General features: G+C 41.0%; 1 protein-coding gene across 1 annotated transcript in view; it reads left to right on the forward strand.

The window, feature by feature from the left end:
- The first annotated feature begins 372 nt into the window (after positions 1–372).
- EP300 (E1A binding protein p300) overlaps positions 373–25,667 on the forward strand; it is an 83,840-nt gene continuing 58,545 nt past the window's right edge. Inside the window, exons 1-2 of the mRNA XM_053895690.1 lie at positions 373–1,712; positions 19,947–20,584. Coding sequence (XP_053751665.1) covers positions 1,619–1,712; positions 19,947–20,584 — 732 coding nt within the window. The 5' untranslated portion in view covers positions 373–1,618. The remainder of the gene's footprint in view (positions 1,713–19,946; positions 20,585–25,667) is intronic.

The raw sequence follows: 25,667 nt of genomic DNA on the forward strand, positions 1-25,667 counted from the left end.
CCGTCACCCCCAATTCCCACCGCTCCCCTACGCAGAGACCCAACCCAGGCACCTTCCCCCGCAAGTGTCCACCGACTGAAAATAGATCCCGAGTCGGCCCCCAAACCGCCCCCCCTCCCTTCAAGTCCTCCCCTTTAAAGGGAGCCACCGGGTGACGCCGGGGGAGTTTGCGGAAGCGCCAACCGCGTTGGGGCCTTGGGCGGATCCCGTGATTGGAACTGGCTCCGCCCCCGGGTCCTCTTCCCCCATTGTGTGAGCGGCTCGGGCCAAGGCCCCGCCCCCTCGCCACCTCCCTCCGGAGGCCCAACCCCTCCCCTTTTTTTCACCCCCCCTTGGCTCATTTCCGGCCGCCGCTGCTACCGCTAGCCTGTAAGGAGGATTCGGCAGAGGGAAGAAACAACAGCCGCCATCTTGTTTGTGTGCTAGGCTGGGGGGGAGAGAGGGCGAGAGGGAGCGGGCTAGAGTGGGCAAGCGGGACGCCGGGCGGAGTGCGGACTGCGGGAGCCAGAGTGCGGAGGCGAGCCGGGCCGGAGACAGGCGGCAGGGGCCGAGACAGTGGCAGGGGGCCCGGGGCGCACGGGCTGAGGCGACCCCTAGCCCCCTCCCGTCCGCACACACCCCCACCGCGGCCCGGCAGCCGGGCCGGCGTCGACGCCTAGGGGGGACCATTACATAACCCCGCGCCCCGCGGCGCCTTCGCCCGCCGCCGAGGGCGGCCCCGAGCGGAGCCCCGGGGGGCGGGCGCTCCCGGCACCTGGCCGCCGGGGGTGGGGGCCGTAGCGGCGGCCGTATTTATTTCTGTGCCGCGGGAGAGGAGGGCGAAGGAGGAGAGCGCGGCGCGAGGAGAGGCCGCCTGCGCCGCCCGGCGGAGCGGGGCCTCCTCGGTGGGCTCGGCGTCGGCGCGGGCGGGCGGCGCTGCTCGGCCCGGCCCCCTCGGCCCTCTGGACCGGCGAGCTCCGCGCCCGGCGTCCTCGCCGCGCCTCCGCCGCGCGATGTGAGGCGGCGGCGCCAGCCTGGCTCTCGGCTCGGGCGAGCTCTCTGCGGCCATTAGGGGCCGGTGCGGCGGCGGCGCGGAGCGCGGCGGCAGGAGGAGGGCTCGGAGGGTGGGGGCGCAGGTCCGGGAGGGGGCACCGGGAGGAGGTGAGTGTCTCTCGTCGCCTCCTCCTCTCCCCCCTTTTCGCCCCCGCCTCCTTGTGGCGATGAGAAGGAGGAGGACAGCGCCGAGGAGGAAGAGGCTGATGGCGGCGGCGGAGCTCCGAGAGACCTCGGCTGGGCAGGGGCCGGCCGTGGCGGGCCGGGGACTGCGCCTCTAGAGCCGCGAGTTCTCGGGAATTCGCCGCAGCGGACGCGCTCGGCGGATTTGTGCTCCTGTGCCCTCCTCCGGGCCTGGGCCCAGGCCCGGCCCCTCGCACTTGCCCCTACCTTTTCTATCGAGTCCGCATCCCTCTTCGGCCACCGCGACCCGGCGAAGAGAAAAAGGAACTTCCCCCCCACCCCCTTCGGGGGCCGGCGGAGCCCCCCAAGCCCACCCCAGGGAGCGGGGCGGGGAGCCCCGGCCGAAGAAGAGATTTCCCGAGGATTCTCGTTTTCCTCGCCTGTATCTCCGAAAGAATTAAAAATGGCCGAGAATGTGGTGGAACCGGGGCCGCCTTCAGCCAAGCGGCCTAAACTCTCATCTCCGGCCCTCTCGGCGTCGGCCAGCGATGGCACAGGTTAGTCCCAGGAGCCCTGGCCTTCCACATCCCCCCCCTTCATCTTTTTTGCTCGGTGCACCTTTCTTCTTCCATATTTTCTCCCTTTTTCTCTTCTTAGTTCTCTGCCTCTTGGTTAATTTTAAAGGTGTTTGAATGAGCTGGTCGAAGACGTCCAGTAGCCCAACCATTTTCTTTGCTTCCTAATACATTTGTTGCAACACTATGTCATATCGGTGTGTGTTCTGGAATTAGAGCTCTTGAGTGGTGCTATGGAAATAGCCTTTATTGTTGCTTCCGTGCAGTTTAATTTTTGAAATGCCAGTGCATTTGTGTGTAAGGCTTTTTTTTTTTTTTTTGCAATTTTACTTTGAATTTTTTTGTTGTTGTTGAGAAATGAGGAATTGCGAATCCTTTCTCCTTGATTGCACTTATTCTGTTTTCTCTACTTTTCACTCTTCCTTTTCAAAATTTTCTCTTTTTGGCACAAGATTTTCTGTTGAGGATGAGGGTTTAAAAAATCTTGGTTTTATTTGTGTGTTGTGTGTGTGTGATCCAGGATTTCAGGTTTGGTGTGATAAGGTTTAATGTCAAAGCTGAAATTTGGTTCCGATTATTTTACCTACCATCCCTAGGGGTTTTTTTTCCCCCCTTTTTATTTGCCTTAAGAATCAATATGGAGCGCAGTTCATTTTACATCTCCCGTTTCTTTCGTGTGAGACCAAAATGTCTGAAACTGGGGTTTTAGGTTGGGAGAGAGCAGAGGCATTTTCTTTGCAGTTTGTAGTCACTTTCTCTTTGGGGGGGGGGAGGGGGGTGGAGATACCCGATTGTGTGGAGTTCTGTAGTTGGAAATCAAAATTAGAAGTTGTAAGCACCCCAGTCATGAACTGCAAAGATAAACTGATCATACAAAAGTTTAAAATGTGTGTTAGGTTCGGTAGTTGTGTGTGTTTGTCTTTTTATGCTTTAAACCTATTTGGAGATCCATACTTGAGTGTGAAAAAAGCTCTACAATTCTTAACTTCACTCAGTGGTGGACTAAAACCCTTTTGTCAAAGGAAATTCGGGGAGACTTCCCTCCGTCATCCCCTTCTTATAATTAGTTTGGTGCTGTCTTGATGGCTAGCGATCTTCTCTTTTGCCGTCGTAGTTGTTTGAGGTGCCAGGATAATGAAGAGGAAGAATGGCTGGCCATCTGACAGTCCACAAGATGTTCCCCCTTACTCCGGAGCATCTCTTTAACTCAACGTCATCCCTCCATCTGCCAGTGAGAGTGCATAATGGAGTTAAATGTACCCTAGGAGTTTGTAGAGAACTTCTAAAGCATGTTTCTAAGTAGACTTCGTTTCAGAGGGTGAAAATGTAAGGATGTGGCAAATGCTTTGGATTCTTTGCTTTTATGGGAAAAATGTGTCCTGAGTTTCAGATAACCTGCAAAGATTGAGGATTTTGCTAAGTTCTTTACTTTAGACTTGTAAAATTGGCAGTGTGAGAACTTTGATCTATTCTTATTCCCTGGACTTTCTGTAGTCTTCACGGATTTTTTTCTCTTACTCGCCTTTTTTCCCCCCTCAACATTATCACACATATCAAGCGTTGTATTCCTTTGCACTTACTAAGATGTTCCAGAGGATCTTCAGATCACCTTTAGACATATTTCCACCTGTAGCTTTTGTGTTGTTTTCTTTAGTTTTTGTGTCGTGTGGTAGTGGGTTTTACGTTGGAGTTCGCCAGAGACTTGGGATGTTATAGGGAAAACTTCTTTAATGTGTGTCATTTTGATGACTCCTGATTTGAGCGGCTTAGTCTTGGAGTAAATGGAGTAACGCAAGGCCTGGAAGGCAGGCTGTGCTCTGTTGTTCAGACACCTCTGTTCAGGTGCAGTGCTGCATTCTCCATTTTTGATCTGAGCTAACTCATCTCAGTAGTATCTCACCTGTCCGGTACACAGAAACTGTTTTTTGCTACTTGAAATATCTTTGGATAATTATGAGTCCTAAATGTATCATGTGGGTTTAGTAGAGTAAAAAAAAAAAAAAAAAATTCCTCAACATTTGAGATGAACTCAGTCAATTTTAGTACTAAGAGTTTATTTTAGTATTATACTTGATATTAATATTTACAGAAAGTTACCTTTCTCTAAATTTTGTGGGGAGGGTTTCAACCTCCCCTGCCCCCCCCCCCCCCCCCCCCCAAGATTGTACTCCAGGAATTCTTTGGTGTCCCGTTTTTAATCCTAATCAGTCTGGTTTTTTTGTTGGGGGATGGAGGGAGGTGGTTATTAAGAAAATACTGTCACTGTCGCCTTGTGAACTTAATTCAGGTTGGTGACCTTTTTTTTTCCCTTTGTTTTTCTTTCCCCCCTGCAGCCAGCACTGTGTAGTGTAGTTTGCAGGCAACTTTTAACAGAGACACTTCACTTTAAAACTTTGAATTTTCAAACATGTAACTCTCTACGTTTTGACTTTTGAGTCATTACCTGGATATTTCATAAATGTGAAAGCAAGTTCTTTGGTCCTCAATTATGAATTTTATCTAGAACTGGGTCAAAATGATCCCAACATTCTAGACATTAGAAACTTTTTTAATGATCAGGGCTTGCAGTTCTAGTAGCATAAGTGTACCTAACAAGAGTGTTTGTGTGTGCCAGTTTCATAGGAAAAAAAACTGGAACCCAGCTGGGTTGACATACTACAGTAGTAACAAAACAAATTAGTGTTTAAATCCCACCTTCTGAATTTTTAAGGTTGGCCACTGATGCAGAATAAAAATGACTTCTCGTTAGATAGTCGAAGATTCTTCTAAAACATTTGCAGATTGATTCAAATATCTTGAATTAAGTTCAAGTTTTATGTGTTGGAATGAGGAGGAAGAGACTTATTTTTTAGCTTGTGCATCTTTTTGTTCCTGTTTCAATATTTGTAGTTGATCCATTTGATCCATTGAAAATTTAATTTAAGTTGGTATGGTTAGATCAGAACTATTTGATAAATCAAATGACTTTATGTCCCCCCCCCGAAAATGATAAAAGCCATATGTAAAAATATTTTGCTAAAATTATTGAACAGAAAGGTTGACAGGTAAGTCCTGAAAATATTTCTTGAACCTATTTCTAATAACCTGAGGGATGGGCATGATGAGGATGATACTGTTGCCTTCGTTGTTCACTGGATATATTCTGTGGCTGCTTTGTAACACTTAATGCTATATGCACTGAAAGATCAGACTCTGGAAAGATGGTTGACAGTGCGAAGATCTGGCATTTAAGTGAAGATCCTTCTGGTCTTGGTACAGTTTTGTGGCCCTACTGTGAACTCCGGTGTCAGAATTGGCTTGGATTTTATGCCTATTTTTCATTTGAGGCACAGCGCAGATAGTATATAAACTATATCATCTTGATCGCTAGATTACTGTACATAATAGAGAAGTGGCAAGGATTTTTTTTAATGTCAGTTATTATTTCTCAAAACACTCCTGTGGATTAGTGGTTTATTATCCTGACCACGATATTTTTGGTGGAAGCTATTTCTTTTTCAGCTCTTAAAGCTGTGATGCTATGTTTTAATTTTATTTTTTAGGGATGTGTGTTTAGATTAGAGTTCAGCTTCTGGAGTTTTTCAGTTATGGCTCCTTGGTTCACTGAGGTATTGCTGATCTCAGTGTTAAGTTGCAAAACATTTTATTATGTGCCTTGAACTCTGTCAATTGCTTATTTTCAAGGCTTTGTAAGTTCATTTATAGGGCTTTAAGAAGGCTGTCTGGTTGATAGTGAGATGAAGTGACTTTTGTTAAGTTGTAAATCTTGTATGTGTTACATACAATATGGGTGCCCTTTTCCAGCAGAAATTCATGTTCTCTCACAGAGCTGAGAAATGTATCGGTTTGTCCAGTGAATGTATAAAGGAGAGAGAGGAAACAGCTTCTGCCTTGATTGCCTTTTGGCATTTTCTGTTTTACTTTGTTTTTCCACCTTCTCCTTAGTCTATTCTATAAAAAGAGAGATGAATTGAAACAAGAAGTTAAAAATTGGTGCCTCATGGTGTTTGTAGGGACATTAAGTGGTAAATAGGAAAGGAAAAAGAAAAGAGTAGGAAGAATGTTGCAGATACAAGTGGGAGTGTAAAATACCTCTTCCTGGTGTATTTACAAAAACAGTTCAGGAGCTGTTCTGCCAATTCATCCACCCAACAATTAATAGAAAAATACGACATGCTTCTTTGTGTTTTCTGCGCTTTTAGTGTTTCATCCTTTGAGAATTGCTGAAATTGAAATTTTTAATGTGGCAAACATTAGGGAAATTAATGGGCAAGTTGAAACTGAAATTATACCAAGTGTAAAAATTTTAAAACACTGAATTTTGCAGATGATTTTTTTATGTGATGGGTGGTAGTTTTCTTCTGAAATTTTAGTAGGAAATGTTTTATTGCACAGTTCTCAAAGGTTTAAGAGAATGAATACTGAGGTGTTAAGCCTTTTCTGAACAGTTTAGATATAGATCTTATTTTATAAATGCTTCAAAAGGCAATTAGCAATAATTTAGTTGAGAGAGAAAGGAAAACTAAAACTACTGAAAAAAAAGTGAGCAGTTAAAGAAAAGGAGTTTTGGAGTCTATTTTAGAGTTCAGATCCCAGACCTGCCTTTATTAACTGTGAACCTTGGGCGAATTACTGAACTTTTTCTCAGCTTTCTCACCTGTAGTACCCACCTTACAAGATTGTGGGGAGGAGTAAATGAAAATTCTCTTTATCCAATGCTTAGGGTAGTGCCTGTTGCAGCATAGTATGTGCTAATTCTGTTGATGGTTTTTAACCTTACTACTAAATATACAACAACAAAGCAGTGGTAGGTTTTTTTAATGAATTTGTAGATAGACTGGATAAAGAGAAAGCCAAGTCATGAAGTTCAGAGAGGAGAAGCCTTAGAAGTAAAGCTTATGGTGCAAAGATTAAATTTCTAAAGAGTATAAGAACATGGTAGCAGAGATTAAGACTAGAAGTACTGTATGTACTGTCACATAGGGTGTCTTGTATATGTAAGTAATTGTATATGTAAGTGGAAATCAAGTATTTAAAGCATAATGAGAAATCAGAAAGCAGATTCTTCTTACTGTAAATGCTCAAGTTAAGAATGGCTTTTTGCTAAAGAACTGTGTGATTGAGCACCATTTTTTCTGTTTTGTATTTGCTTCTCTGCGTTTTAAAGGGCTTTCTTAAAAAAGAAGAGGGAGAAGAGAAGAAGGGGGGGGGGGAGTGCAGTACTTTTCAAATTTTTTTGACCACACCCAGTAAGAGCTGTATTTTACATGAGTACCAGAGACCCTGTCTCAGCAAGTGGACAAACTTACCCATACTACTGGTAGTATACTATGTATGATGTTTTCTATTTTTTTCTTTCTTTCTTTCTTTCTTTCTTTCTTTCTTTCTTTCTTTCTTTCTTTCTCTCAAGTGCTGGTTGTGGCCCATTGTATTGATTTCATGACCCACTATTGGCATGTGACCCACAATTTGAAAAATACTGACTTAGAAAGGTTGACAAGCTGTCATTTGTCTCTATTGGGCCAACACTTTCTGTATACTAGGCATTTATCATCAGAAGGGAATACTCTGGTAATCCAGACAGACATAGACCCTTCCTTCCGTAGCTCATAGATAAGGGTGGAAGAGCTACATTCAAGACTGATGTGACCAGCATTATATTGAGAAGTGCTGTGTACAGTGGGAGAAACTGGAGGGCCTATAACCTGTAACTGTTGTTCCTCTGGTGACTGTCTTAGAGGAATTGGTGTCTGATCTTGAGATCTGAAGGATACGTGTAATAGGGTTAGTAAGAGTGAGCCCAGGCTGGGAACAAGAGTATGGCCTGTTCAGGGAACCTATTAAATTCTATCTGGCTGGGGGGATAGCAAGAAATATGACCATAGAGGTGAGTATGGGGCCACTTATGCTTGCCTTATAACGCTTACTGGAGTTTAGACTTTACGTTTTAGCACTTTTAAATGGATGGGGCAGAATTGTACGTGATGATCGACTAAAGTGAGGAATGCTTTGGAAAGGAACAGGGAACATATGATGCAGGAACACCAGAGAGATGGCTGTTTTAGGATTCTAGCTGTGATGAGTGTGGCCTAAATTGGTAGATGGAAAGCAATGAAAAGATTAGAGAAAGGTAGGTGACCAACGGAAGCTGGTTGATTAATTACAGGTTAGGATATTGTGATAGAGAGGGATCAAGGATAATTCCCAAGTTTCAAGTTTGGATAGTTGGGTTGGTGAGGTTGCCATTTACTGAGATAGCAAACATAGGAAGTGAAGTATTTGTGTGTGAATGTGGTGGGGGTTAGGGGTTGTGATGAGTTAAGTTTTGAGCATTTTGAAGTTGTGTGATTCTCCTGAGTGGAGTAGTCAGTATTCATTTAGTGCCTTTCTCTCCTTTCAGCCAACAAACATTGACTGCCCACCAAGTTTTAGACCCTTGGAAATGTAAAAATGAATCAAAGTACACTTTCTGCTCTCAAAGCATTTAGGATCTGGTGGGGTTGGCATACTTGTCCACACAGTTTTCCTGAGTTATACTCTGATACGTGTTTTTTAAAAAAAAAAAAAAAAAAGGTTGTGGATAAAGGTAGTGGATAGGGATTGTTTCTGACAGGCCGTGTTTGGAGGACTGGGGGAAAACTTCAGAGAGAATGTGTGTTTGAACAGAGGCAGGAGAACTTGAAGATAACTTCCCTTAGAAGTAGAGAAAGTTGGAAGAGTATTTCTGTGTCAGGTGGAACAAATACGGGTAGCTCTGGTGTGACTAGAACATAGACTGTGGTGGTATGTTTTCATGTGAGACAGATGGAAAAGGATTTTGGTGTCCTATTATGAAAAGACAAAAATGTGATAAAGAGTTTGACATTTTTTACCATCAGGAAAAAAAAATTTATGAACAAGAGAGTGACATGGTCAGGGAAGGGGGAAAGATGAATTCTGGTGACACTGTACAGGATCCAGTAGCAGGCAGGGATGGCAGGAATACTAGGGGTATGTCGCTTGTCTTTTGAGCGCACTTCATTTGCCTTGGAAGTTTTTTGGTAGATTGTAATTATTGATGTGAATTGTTTATTTAAGGTCCCAGGTTTTGTTTACCAGTTGTCCTAAATGTAGAAAATACAGCAGATAACTCAAAAACCAATCACTCTTCCCTTTTTCTTTACAGATATGCAGTCTTTCAGAATTTTTTTGTTTTTGTTCTTGGAGAGATGGTATGATAGCTCTATCGTCTAGGATCCCCTATAGGCATTTCATTCCTTTAGAGCAAACCCCAGTCAAGCAAACAAATCCTAGCCTCACCGCAAAGCTTCTCCCAAGATGTTACCACTACTCAAAATCAAGAAATTGTCAAGGGCGCCCAGGTGGCTCAGTCAGTTAAGCTCCTGACTCTTGATTTCAGCTCAGGTCATCTCACGACTGGTTAGATCAAGCCCCATGTGGGGCTCTGCACTGACAGTGTGGAGCCTGCTTTGGATTCCCTTTCTCACTCTGTCTGTACCTGTCCTCTGCTCTGCTCGTGGGCGCTCCCCTGCTCGCTCTCTCTCAAAAATAAATAAATGTTAAAAATAAAATAAAATGATCAGAGCTAGATAAGTGAGTGTGTGGTTTAGGTTTAATATGAACGTGTTGTTTACTTGATTCTTAAGGTAGGATTTTAATAAAAGTGTCCTCACCTTTGAATTAATTTCACACCAGGAAGTGTCACTATATTAATAAATTGATAAAGAGCAAGGCAGGCCACACATCTGATCAGTCATAGCACTTCATCTTTGTTTAAATGTTGTGACTTAAATAAATGTGGTGGGATTAAGAATCAACTTCAAGTAAGTCACTTGCCAAAGTATAGTTGCACCTTTTGATGTCATGGTTGCAGGACAATGTTAAGAATGCATATTTTGAAATTTGCTTGCACTTCTGCCCTTTGACCCTGTTGGATTTCAAAATTTAACCGTTGCTAACTTGCATGGCTTTGTGATCCTGTATAACCTAATATTACCATCTTCTATCCAAATTTGTGTATAACTCACAAATTGTTGCCAATTGTTTTGAAATGTATTAGAAGTCATATCTGTCTTTCCAGCATGGATATTTTATTTAATTTTCTTAGTCTTTCAAAAGTAGTTTTAAGTGTTTGTCCATTTTTCTCAGTAGGTGGGCTGTTTGTGATTAGATTAATCCTGCTTTCTTTACAGAGTATCAAATACTGTTTTTAATAAAGTACCAAATAAAGGTTAGGAAAGTTGTTTCAACCTAATTAATTCCTGAAGTTTGCAAATTTTTCTTATTTTTTTGTTTTTGTTTTGTTTTTGCTTTTTTTGTTTTATTTTATAATAAAACTTTGTTTAAATTTTATTTTTTATTATATTTTTTAAAATTTACATCCAAATTAGCGTATAGTGCAACAATGATTTCAGGAGTAGATTCCTTAGTGCCCCTTACCCATTTAGCTCATCCCCCTCCCACAACCCCTCCCGTAACCCTCAGTTTGTTCTCCATATTTATGAGTTTCTTCTGTTTTGTCCCCCTCCCTGTTTTTATATTATTTTTGTTTCCCTTCCCTTACGTTCATCTGTTTTGTTTCTTAAAGTCCTCACAGGAGTGAAGTCATATGATTTTTGTCTTTCTCTAACTAATTTCACTTAGCATAATACCCTCCACTTCCATCCATGTAGTTGCAAATGGCAAGATTTCATTCTTTTTGATTGCCGAGTAATACTCCGTTGTGTATATATACCACATCTTCTTTATCCGTTCATCCATCGATGGACATTTGGGTTCTTCCCATACTTTGGCTATTGTTGATAGTGCTGCTGTAGACATGGGGGTGCATGTGTCCCTTTGAAATACCTCACCTGTATCCCGTGGATAAATGCCTAGTTGTGCAATTGCTGGGTTGTAGGGTAGTTCTGTTTTTAGTTTTTTGAGGAACCTCCATACTGTTTTCCAGAGTGGCTGCACCAGCTTGCATTCCCAAAATTTTTCTCATTTTAAAGACTGCAGTGTTTTTAAATATCATGCTTCTTCAGCACCCCAAACAGCTGAATTAATAATGTAGGAGTATCCTAAACCAATAAGAATGAGAGATCTTTATGAGCTTGTCAATGTCTAGCCAGACTGTTACCAGATTTTTAAAGTTCTGAAGATTTGGCTTTCGTTTCCCTCCTTACTTTTTAAAATCCTGGGTGCCTCCCCTGTAATAGGGGCTCTGAGCATTCCGATGTCTGCCCACCTTGTCACTCACTTTGCTCCCCCTACTTTGAATTCTTTCAGTTACTGAACTGGCTGAGCTTTGCGTGTTCACAACCTATTCTCTCTCTTTAATTCCACAATTCACCTGTCCAGCTCCTTCTTATCCTCTGGCCTCACCAGTGAGAGGAAAGAAAGGTTTTGAGATCTGGAATGTGCATTTTTTACTTAATTTATTAATGTTTATTTTTGAGAGAGACAGAGACAGTGTGAGCGGGGGAGGGGCAAGAGAGAGGGAGACACAGAATCAGAAGCAGGTTCCAGGCTCCGAGCTGTTAGCACAGAGCCTGACGCGGGGCTTGAACCCATGAACCATTAGAGTATGACCTGAGCTGAAGTTGGACGCTTAACCGACTGAGCCACCCAGGCACCCCAGGATTGTGCGTTTTTTAAAAAGCATTTGAATGCCATAGAGAAAACGAAATGAGAGTCAACGGATGAATTCTGTCTTCTGCGTGGATACTTTAGAGTTGACTAGTTTCAGAACACTATGGGTGTTTTGCTTAATGTGTACAGTTTAAGAGCAAAACTGAGTTTTTATTTGACTTCATTTTATCTGAAGCACAAAAATATGACTGTTTATCCGACAAATGTGTGAGCTTTCTAAATGGGGCGGGGGAAGATGTATAACTAGGAAGAGGTACTATTTAGTAGAATAGATTTTGAGCCACAATTATTTCAATTTTAAGTTTCACATCCTAGTTAGTAACTTTTTTTAAAAAAGCCTTTTATGCTCGCAGTGCAGTGTGTGGGATTATATTAATAATTCTAATTTTGAAGGTTATGCTTCATTTATATATTTCATTGTGGGTAATAGTTGTCTAATTCCTCATATATTATGGGATCATCTTGATTTTTAGAAAGGGTAAGTATTCATTTTATAAGAGATTATATGGCTAAATCCATATACCAATATAGAAAACACCAAGGGTAACCTACAAAATCAGTATGTAATAAGGAAAGGATGTTTTGACTCAACACCAGTTTCCCACATATTCAGTCCAAATTCATTTTTGTTTAGATTGTTGCATTTCTAATACTTGATCCATTGTATTCTAAACTCATGTATTCTAAACTTTGCAAGTCAGATTTAAATATGTCCTGTCAGTCACATTTGTATCACTGTGTTTAGATTGAATATACACTGAAGGGAAGGAACATTTTACTCGGGGCACCTGGGTGGCTCAGTCAGTTAAGTGCCCGACTTTGGCTCACTCAGGTCATGATCTTGCAGGCTGTAGGTTTGAGCCCCACATCGGGCTCTGTGCTGACCGCTCAGAGCCTGGAGCCTGCTTGGGATTCTGTGTCTCCCTCTCTCTCTGACCCTCCCCCACTCATGCTCTGTCTCTCTCCATCTCTCAAAAAAAATTAAAAGAAGCATTTTACTCCAAGTTACTTTGTATTTGTGCATCATTAAAGGTATATGGGAACTTGTCAACAAGCTATTTGGTAGAAATAGCCCGCTAATGGTGTTGATGGGTTGATAATTTTAGTAATCAGGAAATGTCTTACTGGAGATAGTGTGAGTTGATTGACCAGTTGTTTCTGATACTGTTTTGTAATATTTGCCTTAGGATAGTTTAAAAGGTAATAGAATAAATTTCAGATTTATAAATTTCTACTCCTAGAGAAAGGGGGGAATTAAGCAAATATTTACTAGCTTAGTTTAGTATCTAGAAAAGGTCATTGTTGTCTTTTACTTTCTTACCTCCTACTTTACAACTGCACTGAACTGCTCTTCCCTAGCTTGCTAAATAATCTTCTAATATCTACATTCAGTAAATTCTCTCTGAAGCACGGGCACCACTAATATTTCCTTCTTGGAACCTGGTTTCCAGGACAGTATTCCTGGTAGGTGGGCTGGGAATGTTCGGTTTCAACATCTTCTGGTGGTTAAGATCATTGTCCCTTAAATACTTGTTTATCTGATGATCCTCTTCATTGATGTCCAGTGGCATTTCTCATATCACTGAGTACTTCTCTGGATTGTCCATCCGGATAGCTGTACCTCTATATGTCCTCTTAGGTTGTCTAACCCCAGAAATTTAGGAGTCATCCTTGTCTTTTTTCTCAACCCATTACCTGTAGTCCAAAAGAGTTCTTTTGTTTGGCTCCTTTGCTGCTTCTGCCCTTTTAGTACTGCTCCAGAATTAACTGCTAGTTTTTGTTATTCTCCAGCAGCAGCCTTCTAACCAGTCTCTCTGACTCTAGCTTGTCTGTCTAGTTCATTCTGCATCCTGTTTGCCTGAGTGGGCTTTAATAAATACAAATCTGGGTGCGCCTGGGTGGCTCAGTCGGTTAAGCGTCCGACTTCAGCTCAGGTCACGATCTCGCGGTCCGTGAGTTCGAGCCCCGTGTCGGGCTCTGGGCCGATGGCTCAGAGCCTGGAGCCTGCTTCCGATTCTGTGTCTCCCTCTCTCTCTGCCCCTCCCCCGTTCATGCTCTGTCTCTCTCGGTCTCAAAAATAAATAAACGTTAAAAAAAAAAAATTAAAAGAAAAAAATAAATACAAATCTGTTCATATCATATTTTTGCTTAAAATTCTTCAGCACATCAATTTTCTCTTTAGAGTAAAAATCCGAAACTCTTGTTAAAGGACCCTCTAAATTTCTTATGTTTGTTGAACATCTAAATTTTATTCTCCTTATCTGAACTAATCCCTATGAAGGGCAACTTGAGATGGGGGGCCTGAGAAGATGACTTATTTGAATCTTTATTTTTTCCCTTTCCTTGAAGGGAAAGAAAGAATTTGTAGAGCTCAGTAAGTGGCATGAAATTGAGGCTGATCAATACTAATCCCAGTGTTCAGTAGGATTTCTTTAAATTGTGACAGTAAATTTTTGATAATTTTTTTCCCCCTTGCATCTTCACACATACCACTTTTAGTTTGGGACTTGCTTTTCTACTAGTTTTAGACCATGGTTTTCATTTGCTGTTTGTGACAAAGTCGTGGCTAAGGACGCGCTCTGGAAGTGATCTTGGCCCTTCCCTCTGGACAGAAGGTTCTGAAATCTCTCACCAAGCATTCAGATTCTCTATCACTTAGCCAGGGACACCAGAATCTTCTGCATGAGTTTACCTTTCTCAGTCAATACTTGCTAGCCCTAAAAACACAACAGCAACAACAACAAAACTCCATGAGGGAGGTAGAAGTTTTATTATCTTTTGTTGGAAGAGGTAACTTGAGCTTGGTAAATGAAGTCAGCTTATAGAATTGGGTTTAAATCCAAGTATTTGGACTCCTTGAGTAGTGCAAAGTTACAGATACTAGTGATAGAACTAATGGCGTTTAGGAATCATAAATGAGAGCTTTGAGGCACAATCAAAATAGCTTAGGAATAATAATGATAGTGATATTAGATGAAATAATAGGGTCCGTTTGATTAGAGGTCAAAGTATATATGACTTTTACATAATCTTCCACATTTTTTTTTTTTAATTTTTTAATGTTTTTATTAATTTATTTTTGAGACAGAGAGACAAAGCATGAGCAGGGGAGGGACAGAGAGAGAGGGAGACACAGAATCCCAAGCAGGCTCCAGGCTCTGAGCTGACAGCACAGAGCCCGACGCGGGGCATGAACCCACAAGTGGTGAGATCATGACCTGAGCTGAAGTCGGACGCTCAACCGACTGAGCCACCCAGGCGCCCCAATCTTCCACATTTAATCAGTATAGCTGTTGAAAATGTTTTACAAGTAGAGGTAAGAGAACTTTTTATAAATAATCCGGGGGCACCTGGCTGGCTCATAGTGCGACTTTTGATCTCATGGTTGTGAGTTCGAGCCCCACGTTAGTGGTAGAGATTGCTTAAAAAAAAAAAAAAAAAATTAAGTTCTAAATACCCAGTCAGATATAAATAATTATAGGATGCAATTTTAGAATTGCTGGTCTGTGAGTATATGCTAGATCCTGTGAGAAATGTAAATATTTATTAAGTGCAACTCTGGTCCTTCAGATATTCATAGTTTGGTAGTAAGATGCGCACAAGTATTTAGCCATAACAAAAGATAGAAGATAGGAAGTGCATAGTTGAGGTTGAGAGCTATCTTGGGAAACAGGAGTATTGGGATCAGTCTTTGAGTTGAAACCTGAGTAATCTCATGTAGTAGTAACTGCAATTTAGGTCTGTTGAAAGTACAGGATTGCCATTAAAAAAAAAGAACAATCCTAAACTTTTATTTTCAGGTTCTACCAATGTAAACCCTCCTGTCTGGCTTCACAATGGAGTGTAACTTCGTAACGTGATGTTAAATGTTTTGCACAAACACATAACAACCACATGCAGCAAATTTGGCTGTAGTACCGGATTAAATTAAAATCCTTAGGATTCTAGGGCCTAAAGTAAGACTTCCATATTACTTTCTGTTTATTTTTTAGAGAGAGAACACTCGTGTAGGTGGGGGATGGGGGGGGAGCCAGAGAAAGAAAAAATCTTAAGCAGGCTCCATGCTCAGCGGGGATTGATCCCACTACCCTGGGTTCATGACCTGAGCCAAAATCAAGAGTTGGACACTCAACCGACTGAGCCACCCAGTCGCCCCAAGACTTCTGCATTACTGAAGTTGATTTTACTTCCGTGCATTCTGTATATGTCGCTATTATCTACTTCTGAGATTGTTGAAAGGATTAGTGAAAATATACAATTACTGAAGTGCCAAGAAAAATGCTTGACACGTTGAAAGTACCTGATAAAAGTTTCCTCTCATTATTAGAAGACTGCTTTGTCTTCTAATTGGGTAATGATTCCATTGAGTAATAATAATAATAGAGGAAACATTTTCATGGAATTTAATATGTGTCAGGTATTGTTCTAAATACTTTATATATATTAACTCATTTAATCCTCACAAATAACCTATGAAGGTAGGTACTTTCCTGTTTTACAGAAGTGGAAACTAGGCTCTTCTGTGTATACTTGAGAATTCTCTTGTCTGGTTCTCTGAAAAGCTTTTAGGATTTTGATTGACATTGCATTGAATGTGTAATTTTTCTTGTATTATTGCTTTGGCTAGATTCTCTAGTATAGTGTTGAATTAGAAGCATTTGTCATGGTATCTTTGTTTTGTTCTGATGCTAAAGAGACTTTTGATGTTGGTCCTTTAATGCATATTTGCTCTCAGTTTTTAGGTTCTGGAAGAAGACTTTTCATCAATTTAAGGAAGTTCCCATCACTTTCTTAATTGCTGTCATTTTTGGGGGAGGTTTTTGGTGTGATTGGGCATTGAATTTTATACAGTGTTCTTATAGCCATTGAGATGAATCTTACATTTTCATTCTCATTTGTTAATAATATGATGAATGGCATTTATAGATACTCTAAGCTTCTAATGCAAACCTGTCCCCCCTGGATTCCTGACATTATCCCAACTTTATCATTACATTAAAATTTTTATTTTTTTATTTTTTTTTTAATTTTTTTATGTTTATTTATTATTGAGAGAGAGACACAGAGCATGAACAGGGGAGGGGTAGAGAGAGGGGGGAGACACAGAGTCCAAAGTAGGCTCCAGGCTCTGAGCTGTCAGCACACAGCCCGACGCGGGGCTCGAACTCACAAACTGCGAGATCATGACCTGAGCCGAAGTCGGTCGCCCAACCAACTGAACCACCCAGGCGCCCCTATTTTTATTTTTTTAGAGAGGGAGAGAGACCACAAGTGGGGAAACGGGGGCAGAGAGAGAGAGAGAATCTTCAGCAGATTCTACCCTCAGCACAGAGCCCAGCATAGTGTCCTAATCCATGGCCCTGGGATCATGACCTGAGCCAAAGTCAGGAGTCTGATGCTCAATTGACTAGCCACCCAGGCACCCCTCATTAAATTACATTTTAAAGATGTTAATGAATTTGATTTGTCTGTGTGGTTTTTGTTTTTTGTTGTTGTTGGACTCTTCTATGTTCATGATTTTCTTTTCTTATACTGGCCATGAATGATTTATAGAGTATTCTATTTTATAGAAGTATTTGTAAACAGTTGAATTGTCTTTTACTGAAAGTTCAGTAGGACATGGGGGTAAAAACATTTAGAACTCGTGTTTTCTTTATGGGAAGATTAGCCAATGATTAAGACAGACTGTTTCTTTAATAGTAATAGGATCATTCAGGCTATGTCTCTTTCTTTTAAACTAATTTAAATGGAAAATTTCAACTTAATAGAATAGTGTAAAGGAACTCCCCTGTGCCTTTTCCTTTAAGTTACTGATATTTTTGCACACACATACATACTCCCTCTTTTCTTTTTTTGCTGAAGTGTTTTATACCAAATCCTAGACCAGTCATTTCACCAGAAATACTTCCAATATGTATCTCTTAGTTAAAAGGATTTGTTTTAACATAGTAACTATGCTGTTATCACACCCAACAAAATTGATGATTTATTATTACCGACAACTCAGCCATATTTTATTTTCCTGATTTTCTTCTTAAAATGTGTGGGTTTTTTGTTTGTTTTTTTGGTTGTTTGTTTTTACATTTGGTTCGCAGGATCCAAATAAGTTATATCTAGTTGCTGGATCTGGTATTTTTCCTTTTGTGTCATTGATTGGTTGCAGAAACTGGGACATTTATCCTATATAATTTCTTTTCAATTAAGGTTTGGTGAATATTTTCTCAGGAACGTATCTATTTTTGGCCCTTGCAGTTTTTTATTACTTTTCTTCAAAGAACCAACTTCTGGGGCACCTGGGTGGCTCAGTCAGTTAAGTGTCCGACCTCAGCTCAGGGATTGTGAGTTCAAGTCCCGCATCGGGCTCTCTGCTGTCAACACAGACCCGACTTTGGATCCTCTGTCTCCCCTCTCTCTCTGCCGCTCTCCCTCTCAAAATTTAACATTTCAAAAAGAAAAAAAAAAGTGCCCGGGTGGCTCAGTTGGTTGATCGACCGTCCGACTTCAGTTCGAGTCATGATCTCTCAGCTGGCTCTGTGCCGACAGCTTGGAGCCTAGAGCCTGCTTCTGATTCTGTATCTCCCTCTCTGTCTGCCCACCCCTGTCCCCTGCTTGAGCTCTTTCTCTCAAAAACAAACATTAAAACAAACAACCTCTGGTTTTGTTGGTACCCTCTCAGCTGTCTGTTTTTCTCTTCCATTGATAATTGCTTTTATCTTTGATCATCTTGCTATTAATTTTTTTCTAACATAACTTGGCTACTTACTACTTTTTAGCTTTATTTTAAGTTTTGAAATGTATTTTATTAATGTTTCTTTTGTGATTTCCTCTTTACCTTCCCACTACATGTATATATATATACTTTAAAAATTTCTAAATGAGCACAGATCATTTTTATTTTTTCCTAAACACTATAACTAAACTGATGATGGGATATTTCCTTGTATACTCCAGGGGAAAAGTAGAATGCAAAATTGTTCGTAAAATATGTATGATCTTAGTTTTGTGAATTATGTAAATGGAAACAATGAAGGAAATATACTCATATATTAAGCAGTTGTCTTTCAGTAGTGATACATTAGGGAAGTTTTATTTGAAACCTTATTTGTATTCCAAAACACCTAAGACACATTTTGTTTTTATGATGGTGGAGCACAAAATGATTTTTCAAAAGGAAAGAATAATACTATAGAAGTCTGGACTCTGAATCATGCCCTGAGATCCTGGGGTGTGATTCAGGGCAATTAAAATAAGACCAGATGCTTAAGTGTGTTGGGACATTAGGCAGAGAGTTGGTGTATAGGTGGTGAGACTGTCCTTCCCAGAGAGTTACAGTCTGGATGCAGCAGTGGGGTAAGGGGTCCTGATAGGAAGAGATAGCAGCGGGGGAGGAGAGAGACACACACACACACAGATAATTTCAGTGCCATGATAGGATGCTGTAAGAACAAGAAGGGCACATAGAGGAAGAGTTGTGCTTAGAAACCACGATTAATTGAACCAAGTAGGTCATTATCAAGTGGTATCTTCTCTTCAAGGGATGGACTATTTTTTGATAGTATAATCAGTTGTAGATTCAAGTATATCTAATTATTAGATACCCAATAATGCCTTGTTAATGTGAAAACTACTTAGAGAATCAAGAGGAAAGAAAATTCAAAACACCTCCTATGTATATTGAGTTAATACTGTTAGTCCACAAATCAACCAGGGACAATTTTTACTTTTCAGGGGACATTTGGTAATCTCTGGAGACATTTTTGGTTGTCACAAAATGTAAGGGGTACTCCTGGCATTGAGAGAGACCACAGATCTGCTGAGTATCTTACAATGCACAGGACAATTCCCCTTTTCCTCCACAACAAAGAGTATCCAGCCCAAAATGTTTAATAGTTCCAAGATTGAGAAACCCTGGGTTAATCCATAATTTGCATCCTCTTTTTAGTGGGGGTGGTTTGTATGTTGAAAGAGCTAGAGGCATGGTTTTTGTATCTTACTCTAGCTAGATTTTGATCAAGGAAAACTAATCTGTAGGCTGACGTCAGGTGAACGTGAATTCATTCAGATCAAGGAATTGGTTTGTGGCAGGCACTGTGATAGGCACTGGGTAAAGAGTGGCAGACAGCCCATGTCTTCATGGAGCTCACTTCGAACGTTATGCAAATGGTGAATCTTTTGTATTCATTGTCTTTGTTATTATAACATTAAACTTCTTTTTCATTCTGTACTTAGTTTGGTTATTTTAACCTTTTCTAAGGAATTCTAGAATATTAAACAATTATATACTTTGTTTTCATGACTATCGGTACAAACCCAGCAACTCACATAATGGGTGTTGTTCTAAGATTTAATCCTTTTTTCCTTGGCCTTTAGGTACAGTTCGTAAGTGTTTAAACCAAATATTCTCTAATTTTTAAATACGTACGTAACAATTTTTTTTAGCGTAATGTGAAAAACCTCAATACAAATGGATAGTATCCCATGGAGTGAGGTTTAGAAATACTTAATGCTTACCAAGAGCAAAAACATAGAGCAATTTGTAATTTTGGTCAAACTTTAACCTTTATCTTTTTTCTTCACTTTTAGATTTTGGCTCTCTCTTTGACTTGGAGCATGACTTACCAGATGAATTAATCAACTCTACAGAATTGGGACTAACCAATGGTGGTGATATTAGTCAGCTTCAGACAAGTCTTGGCATAGTTCAAGATGCAGCCTCTAAACATAAACAACTGTCAGAATTGCTACGGTCTGGCAGTTCCCCTAACCTCAATATGGGGGTTGGTGGCCCAGGCCAAGGCATGGCCAGCCAGGCCCAACAGAACAGTCCTGGATTAGGTTTGATAAATAGCATGGTCAAAAGCCCAATGGCACAGGCAGGCTTGACTTCTCCCAACATGGGAATGGGCACTAGTGGACCAAATCAGGGTCCTACGCCATCTGCAGCAGGCATGATGAACAGTCCAGTAAATCAACCTACCATGGGAATGAACACAGGGATGAATGCTGGCATGAATCCTGGAATGCTGAATGCAGGCAATGGACAGGGGATGATGCCCAATCAAGTCATGAACGGTTCAATTGGAGCAGGCCGAGGGCGACCTAATATGCCGTACCCAAACCCAGGCATGGGAAATGCTGGCAATTTAATGACTGAGCCACTACAGCAAGGCTCTCCTCAGATGGGAGGACAAACAGGATTGAGGGGCCCCCAGCCTCTTAAGGTAAGTACATTTTTGGTTTGTATGCACTATCAGTATGTTTTTGATTATCCCAATGATGGAGGGAGGGCTTGAGGTCAGTTACTCACTTATCTTTACTATTCATGTTTAGTCTTCTTACGTGGTGTACCATTTCCCATGGATGCCAAGGATCTACTATGTTGTGATGAATTTTTTTTTTAATTTTTTAATGTTTATTTATTTTTGAGACAGCATGAACAGGGGAGGGGCAGAGAGAGAGGGAGACACAGAATCTGAAACAGGCTCCAGGCTCTGAGCTGTCAGCACAGAGCCTGACAACGGGGCTCGAACCCACGAACTGTGAGATCATGACCTGAGCCGAAGTCGGACGTTTAACCGACTGAGCCACCCAGGTGCCCCATGTTGTCATGAATTTTATGAAGCTCTTACATTAATTTTAAGTAAAATAATTATTTACAGCTCAGGGGTATTGTATAATAATACTTCAGTTCTAAATGATTGTTAGCTAATTCCTGTTTTCTCAATATTAGAATAAATATTAGAATATTTTCACAAATACCAGAATATTTTCATATCCTTTCTTTTTAATTTTTTTTAAGTTTTATTTTATTTTGAGAGAGAGAGAGAGAGAGAGCGAGCATGAGCAGAGTAGGGGCACAAAGAGAGAGGGAAAGAATCCCAAGCAGGCCCCATGCTGTCTGTGCAGAGCCAGACCTGGGGCTTGAACCCACAAACAAATCATGACCTGAGATGAAACTGAGAGTCAGATGCTTAACCGACTGAGCCACCCTGGCACCCTGTGTTTTCATCTCATTTCTAAGCCTGCTTTAGCCTGCATAGCCTCCTTATGTAGTTTGGGGCCGCTTTGGTGGCTCAGTTGATTAAGCAGTTGACTCTTGATTTTGGCTCAGGTCATAATCTCTGGGTCGTGAGATCAAGCCCCTTGTAGGGTTCTGCTCTGAGTGTGGAGCCTGCTTAAGATTCTTTGTCCCTTCCCCGCGCGCACATGCTCTCAAAAAACCAACTAACCAAGCAAATAAATAAAAATAGTTTTGAGCCAGCTGGCTTTATATTGTCTTCAGATAGACATCACTTACTTCCACTGCTTCGAATGTCCTTGGTTTTCAAGAGATACCCTAAAAGATTTATTAAACGTTACTTTTCCTTGTTAGTTGATGGATGTTAAGGTGCATTAGTTTACTGTGAAGCCTCAGCTGACATTCCGGGTGTCCAGTTAACCTGATTTTGGCCATTGTTTGAAAGGGTTTTCTTTAAAAAGCCTACTTTTTTTTTTTAGCTTTATTAAGTAGAGCAGGCTAAATACATTTTGTAAAACTTTTTAAATGTGTTCTTTATATATAGAATTTATATAAGCATATATTTGTTGCTTATTCCTTCATATTTTTCCTGCATTTTTATTTATTTTTTCTTGAAGTGGTATCACACTACAGTTGCCAGCACCTGGTATGTGGCTGGTAAATATTTGTTGAATGAAAGAGATGGTTTTGCTTGGAAGGGGATATTGGGGATAGGCAAGATTTTCACAAGGAGTTGGGAGCAAGCTTTCACTGTAAAAGGAATAACTGAGCAGGCATTGGGACTTCTGTGTTCCTGAAAATTGTGATGAGATGAGAGAGAGTTCAGGGGTGAATTGGGAATGGGGAGACTGAGGTCATGTTAGATATGTGAAAGGCCCCCCCCCCCCCTTTTTTTTTTGCTATACAGTACAGAATACTGACCTCTTAGGGAAATCCCTACCTCCTCTGTAGATTATCCCTTTTTGATGCTTTCATGTTGCTGTGTCAATATGGTTTAGAGTATTTGGAGTGAAAACCAGAAGCAAGAAGGTAAAATGTTTATTAGATACCTCTTCTAGGTTCTAGAACATAGTTGTGAGGAGTCCTTACCCTCCATTATTGTTATACTCCAGTGGGGAGAGGTGGTGTGACAGACTAAACCTTCACTGATTGATCAAATATTTACTGCATCCCAGCTTTGGTGCTCCAGATAGAGCAGTGATTAAACTTACTTCATAGATCTTACTTTTTTATTAGTATGTACATAAGTTGTAAGTTTATAGTATTCTAAGTATTGCTATGAAGAAAAATTTAAAAAGGAAGGTCTCAGGGGCTCCTGGCTGCCTCAGTCCGTAGAACGTGCAACTCTTTTTTTTTTTTTTTTAATTTTATTTATTTTTGAGAGAGAGAGAGAGAGAGAGAGAGACCGAGCCCGAGTTGGGGAGGGGTGGAGAGAGAGGGAGACACAGAATGTGAAGTAGGCTCCAGGCTCTCAGCTGTCAGCACAGAGCCTGAAGCAGGGCTTGAACTCAAGAACTGTGAGATCATAACCTGAGCCGAAGTTGGACACTTAACTGAGCCACCTAGGCTCCCAGAACGTGCATCTTGATCTCGGGGTTGTAAGTTCGAGCCCCACTTTGGGTGTATAGATAAGTTAAAAATAAAATCTTTAGAAGCAAAGAAAAAAATGGAAAGACTCATTGGGATTGGGGCACTATTCTATTTAAAATCTAAATCACAATTTCTTACATCAGCATTGTTTCAGGGACTGGATATATAGCAGTGTACAAAAGAGACAAAAATTCCTGTCCTTGTGGAGCTTCTGTTTTCCTGGGGTGGAGGAATTGAAATATAAAAATTCTATTATTAAAATATTTTGTTATTTAAATGAGCCCCATCTAGTTACCTGGGTGGCTCAGTGGCTTAGGCATCCAACTTTTGATCTCAGCTCAGGTCTTGATCTTAGGGTTGTGAGTTCAAGCCCCATGCTGGACTCTGTGCTGAGCATAAAGCCTACTTAAAACAGTGATAATAATAGGGGCACCTGGGTGGCTCAGTCACTTGAGCATCCAACTCTTGATTTCAGCTCAGGTCTCGATCCCAGGATTGTGGGATCAAGCCCACGTGGGGCTCTGCTGTATGTGGAGCCTGCTTAAGATTCTCTCTCTTTCTCCCTCTGCTGCTCTCCTCCACTCGCTCTCTCGCGCACTCTCTCCCTCTTAAAAAGTATTTAAAAACCAATAAGAATTGGGGCGCCTGGGTGGCGCAGTCGGTTAAGCGTCCGACTTCAGCCAGGTCACGATCTCGCGGTCTGTGAGTTCGAGCCCCGCGTCAGGCTCTGGGCTGATGGCTCGGAGCCTGGAGCTTGTTTCCGATTCTGTGTCTCCCTCTCTCTCTGCCCCTCCCCCGTTCATGCTCTGTCTCTCTCTGTCCCAAAAATAAATAAAAAACGTTGAAAAAAAAAAAATTAAAAAAAAAAAAAACCAATAAGAATTAAATAAATGAATCGCGCTTATATTTTGTAAGTTGATATTTGTCAAGCACTTAGCACAGTGCATAAGAACCCTAAATGTTTATTTAGCAAATGAGTTTTGGCGAATTGTGGAGGTTTAGGATGAGATACCCAGTTAATATACAGATTAGTATACAAGTATAATATAAAATGTACTTTTATAAAATGAGTTTTCTCTTTATGGCGGGAAAAAAGCCCTTTCTATATTTTCCTATTGAAGATTAAAATAAATGCAAGTCAAGGCATTAAAATGGTTGGCTAGCAATTCCCCTTCCATGGGACCAGGTCCTAAAATTACCTCAAAGGGTCAATTATATTCATTACATTTCTTCCAAAATTCCTAAGAGTTCCAGTGATATTTAAGAATCAGGAATTAAGGAGGCTTTCAGTGAGACTTGAAGATTTGAACCCTGTTGGCAAATGGCAGTGGTTTTTTTATACAGTTCTTTTTATGGATGAATCTGTGGTTCAGAGTGTGCAGGCAGGTTGTGACATTACTACTTACAACATTCTTCCAAAAATCTGGCAAACTGGTTTATGGAAGGAAACTTGGATCATACACCCTTTTAACGTAGCCTTTGATTTTGCAGTTAGCATAAAATAAAGACAAATGTTGTCAGGAGGGTTCAGTGAGGGGCAGAATAGTGCACATTTTTTTTTGAACCATACTACCTGGATTAGAATCTGGGCTGTTAACATAAGCATCCTCCTCTTCTGCTGCATATTGGCAAAGCTTGGTGAAGTCATTTCACTCTCTAATAATTTCACAAAATTATATCTGCCTCCTCAAAAATGCTGGTGACAAAAGAAGTAAACTTTGAAAATCTTTTCCCTAATAGCTACCTTCTGTGTATGAAGAAAGGTCAAGTTAATAAAAGCATCATAGTTAATGGTGTGGACTGTGGAGCTTTACTGCCTGTGTTAAAAATGAACTCAGTCACTCACAGAGTAAGCTATATTACCATGGGCAAGTTGCTTATTGTACTTCAGTTGTCCCACCTATAGAACGGAAATAATAAGAGTGAATGTAACCTACCTCATGGGATTGTCAGGGAACTATAAACGATTAGTAGAAGTAAGCCCTTTGTGAAGGGTGTGTAGTAACGACGTACTTGTAGAGTGGTAATAGTGGTAGCAAGTGCTTAGTATTATTGTAGTTTCCATTTTGTGATGTTCTTTTTTTTTTAATTTTTTTTTTTTTAACGTTTATTTATTTTTGAGACAGAGAGAGAGCATGAACGGGGGAGAGTCAGAGAGAGAGGGAGACACAGAATCTGAAACAGGCTCCAGGCTCTGAGCCGTCAGCACAGAGCCCGACACGGGGCTCAAACTCACGGACCGCGAGATCGTGACCTGAGCCGAGGTCGGACGCTTAACCGACTGAGCCACCCAGGCGCCCCTAGTGATGTTCTTAAAAACATTTTTGTGGGGGAGGGGGAGAAATCAAATCGAGATCATGTAATCTTGTAATGGAGAAGCTGTAATCTTCTAGAGACGTAGAATCTTGTAATCATGTAATCGAGAAGCTGTAATCTTCTAGAGACGTAGCTCTATAAGATTATAGAGCTATAGATTAAGATTATAGACGGCTATAAGGGGAGATGAAACAACCCCATGAAATGGCTGTTGGCTGGAGGGAATGCCCACCAGTAGAGACTTCAGGGGATTAATATTCTATAAATTTGACAGAAAATTAACTTTCTTTGGAAATGAGGACTTTTTATTCAGGAAGTGTTCATTAACATTCTGGAGGGTTTTTTTTTTGTTTTGTTTTTGGTTTTTTTCCCTTAGAAAA

This window comes from Panthera pardus, unplaced genomic scaffold, assembly GCF_024362965.1.
Source record: "Panthera pardus isolate Hobbes unplaced genomic scaffold, ASM2436296v1 HiC_scaffold_6, whole genome shotgun sequence".
Lineage (NCBI taxonomy): Eukaryota > Metazoa > Chordata > Mammalia > Carnivora > Felidae > Panthera > Panthera pardus.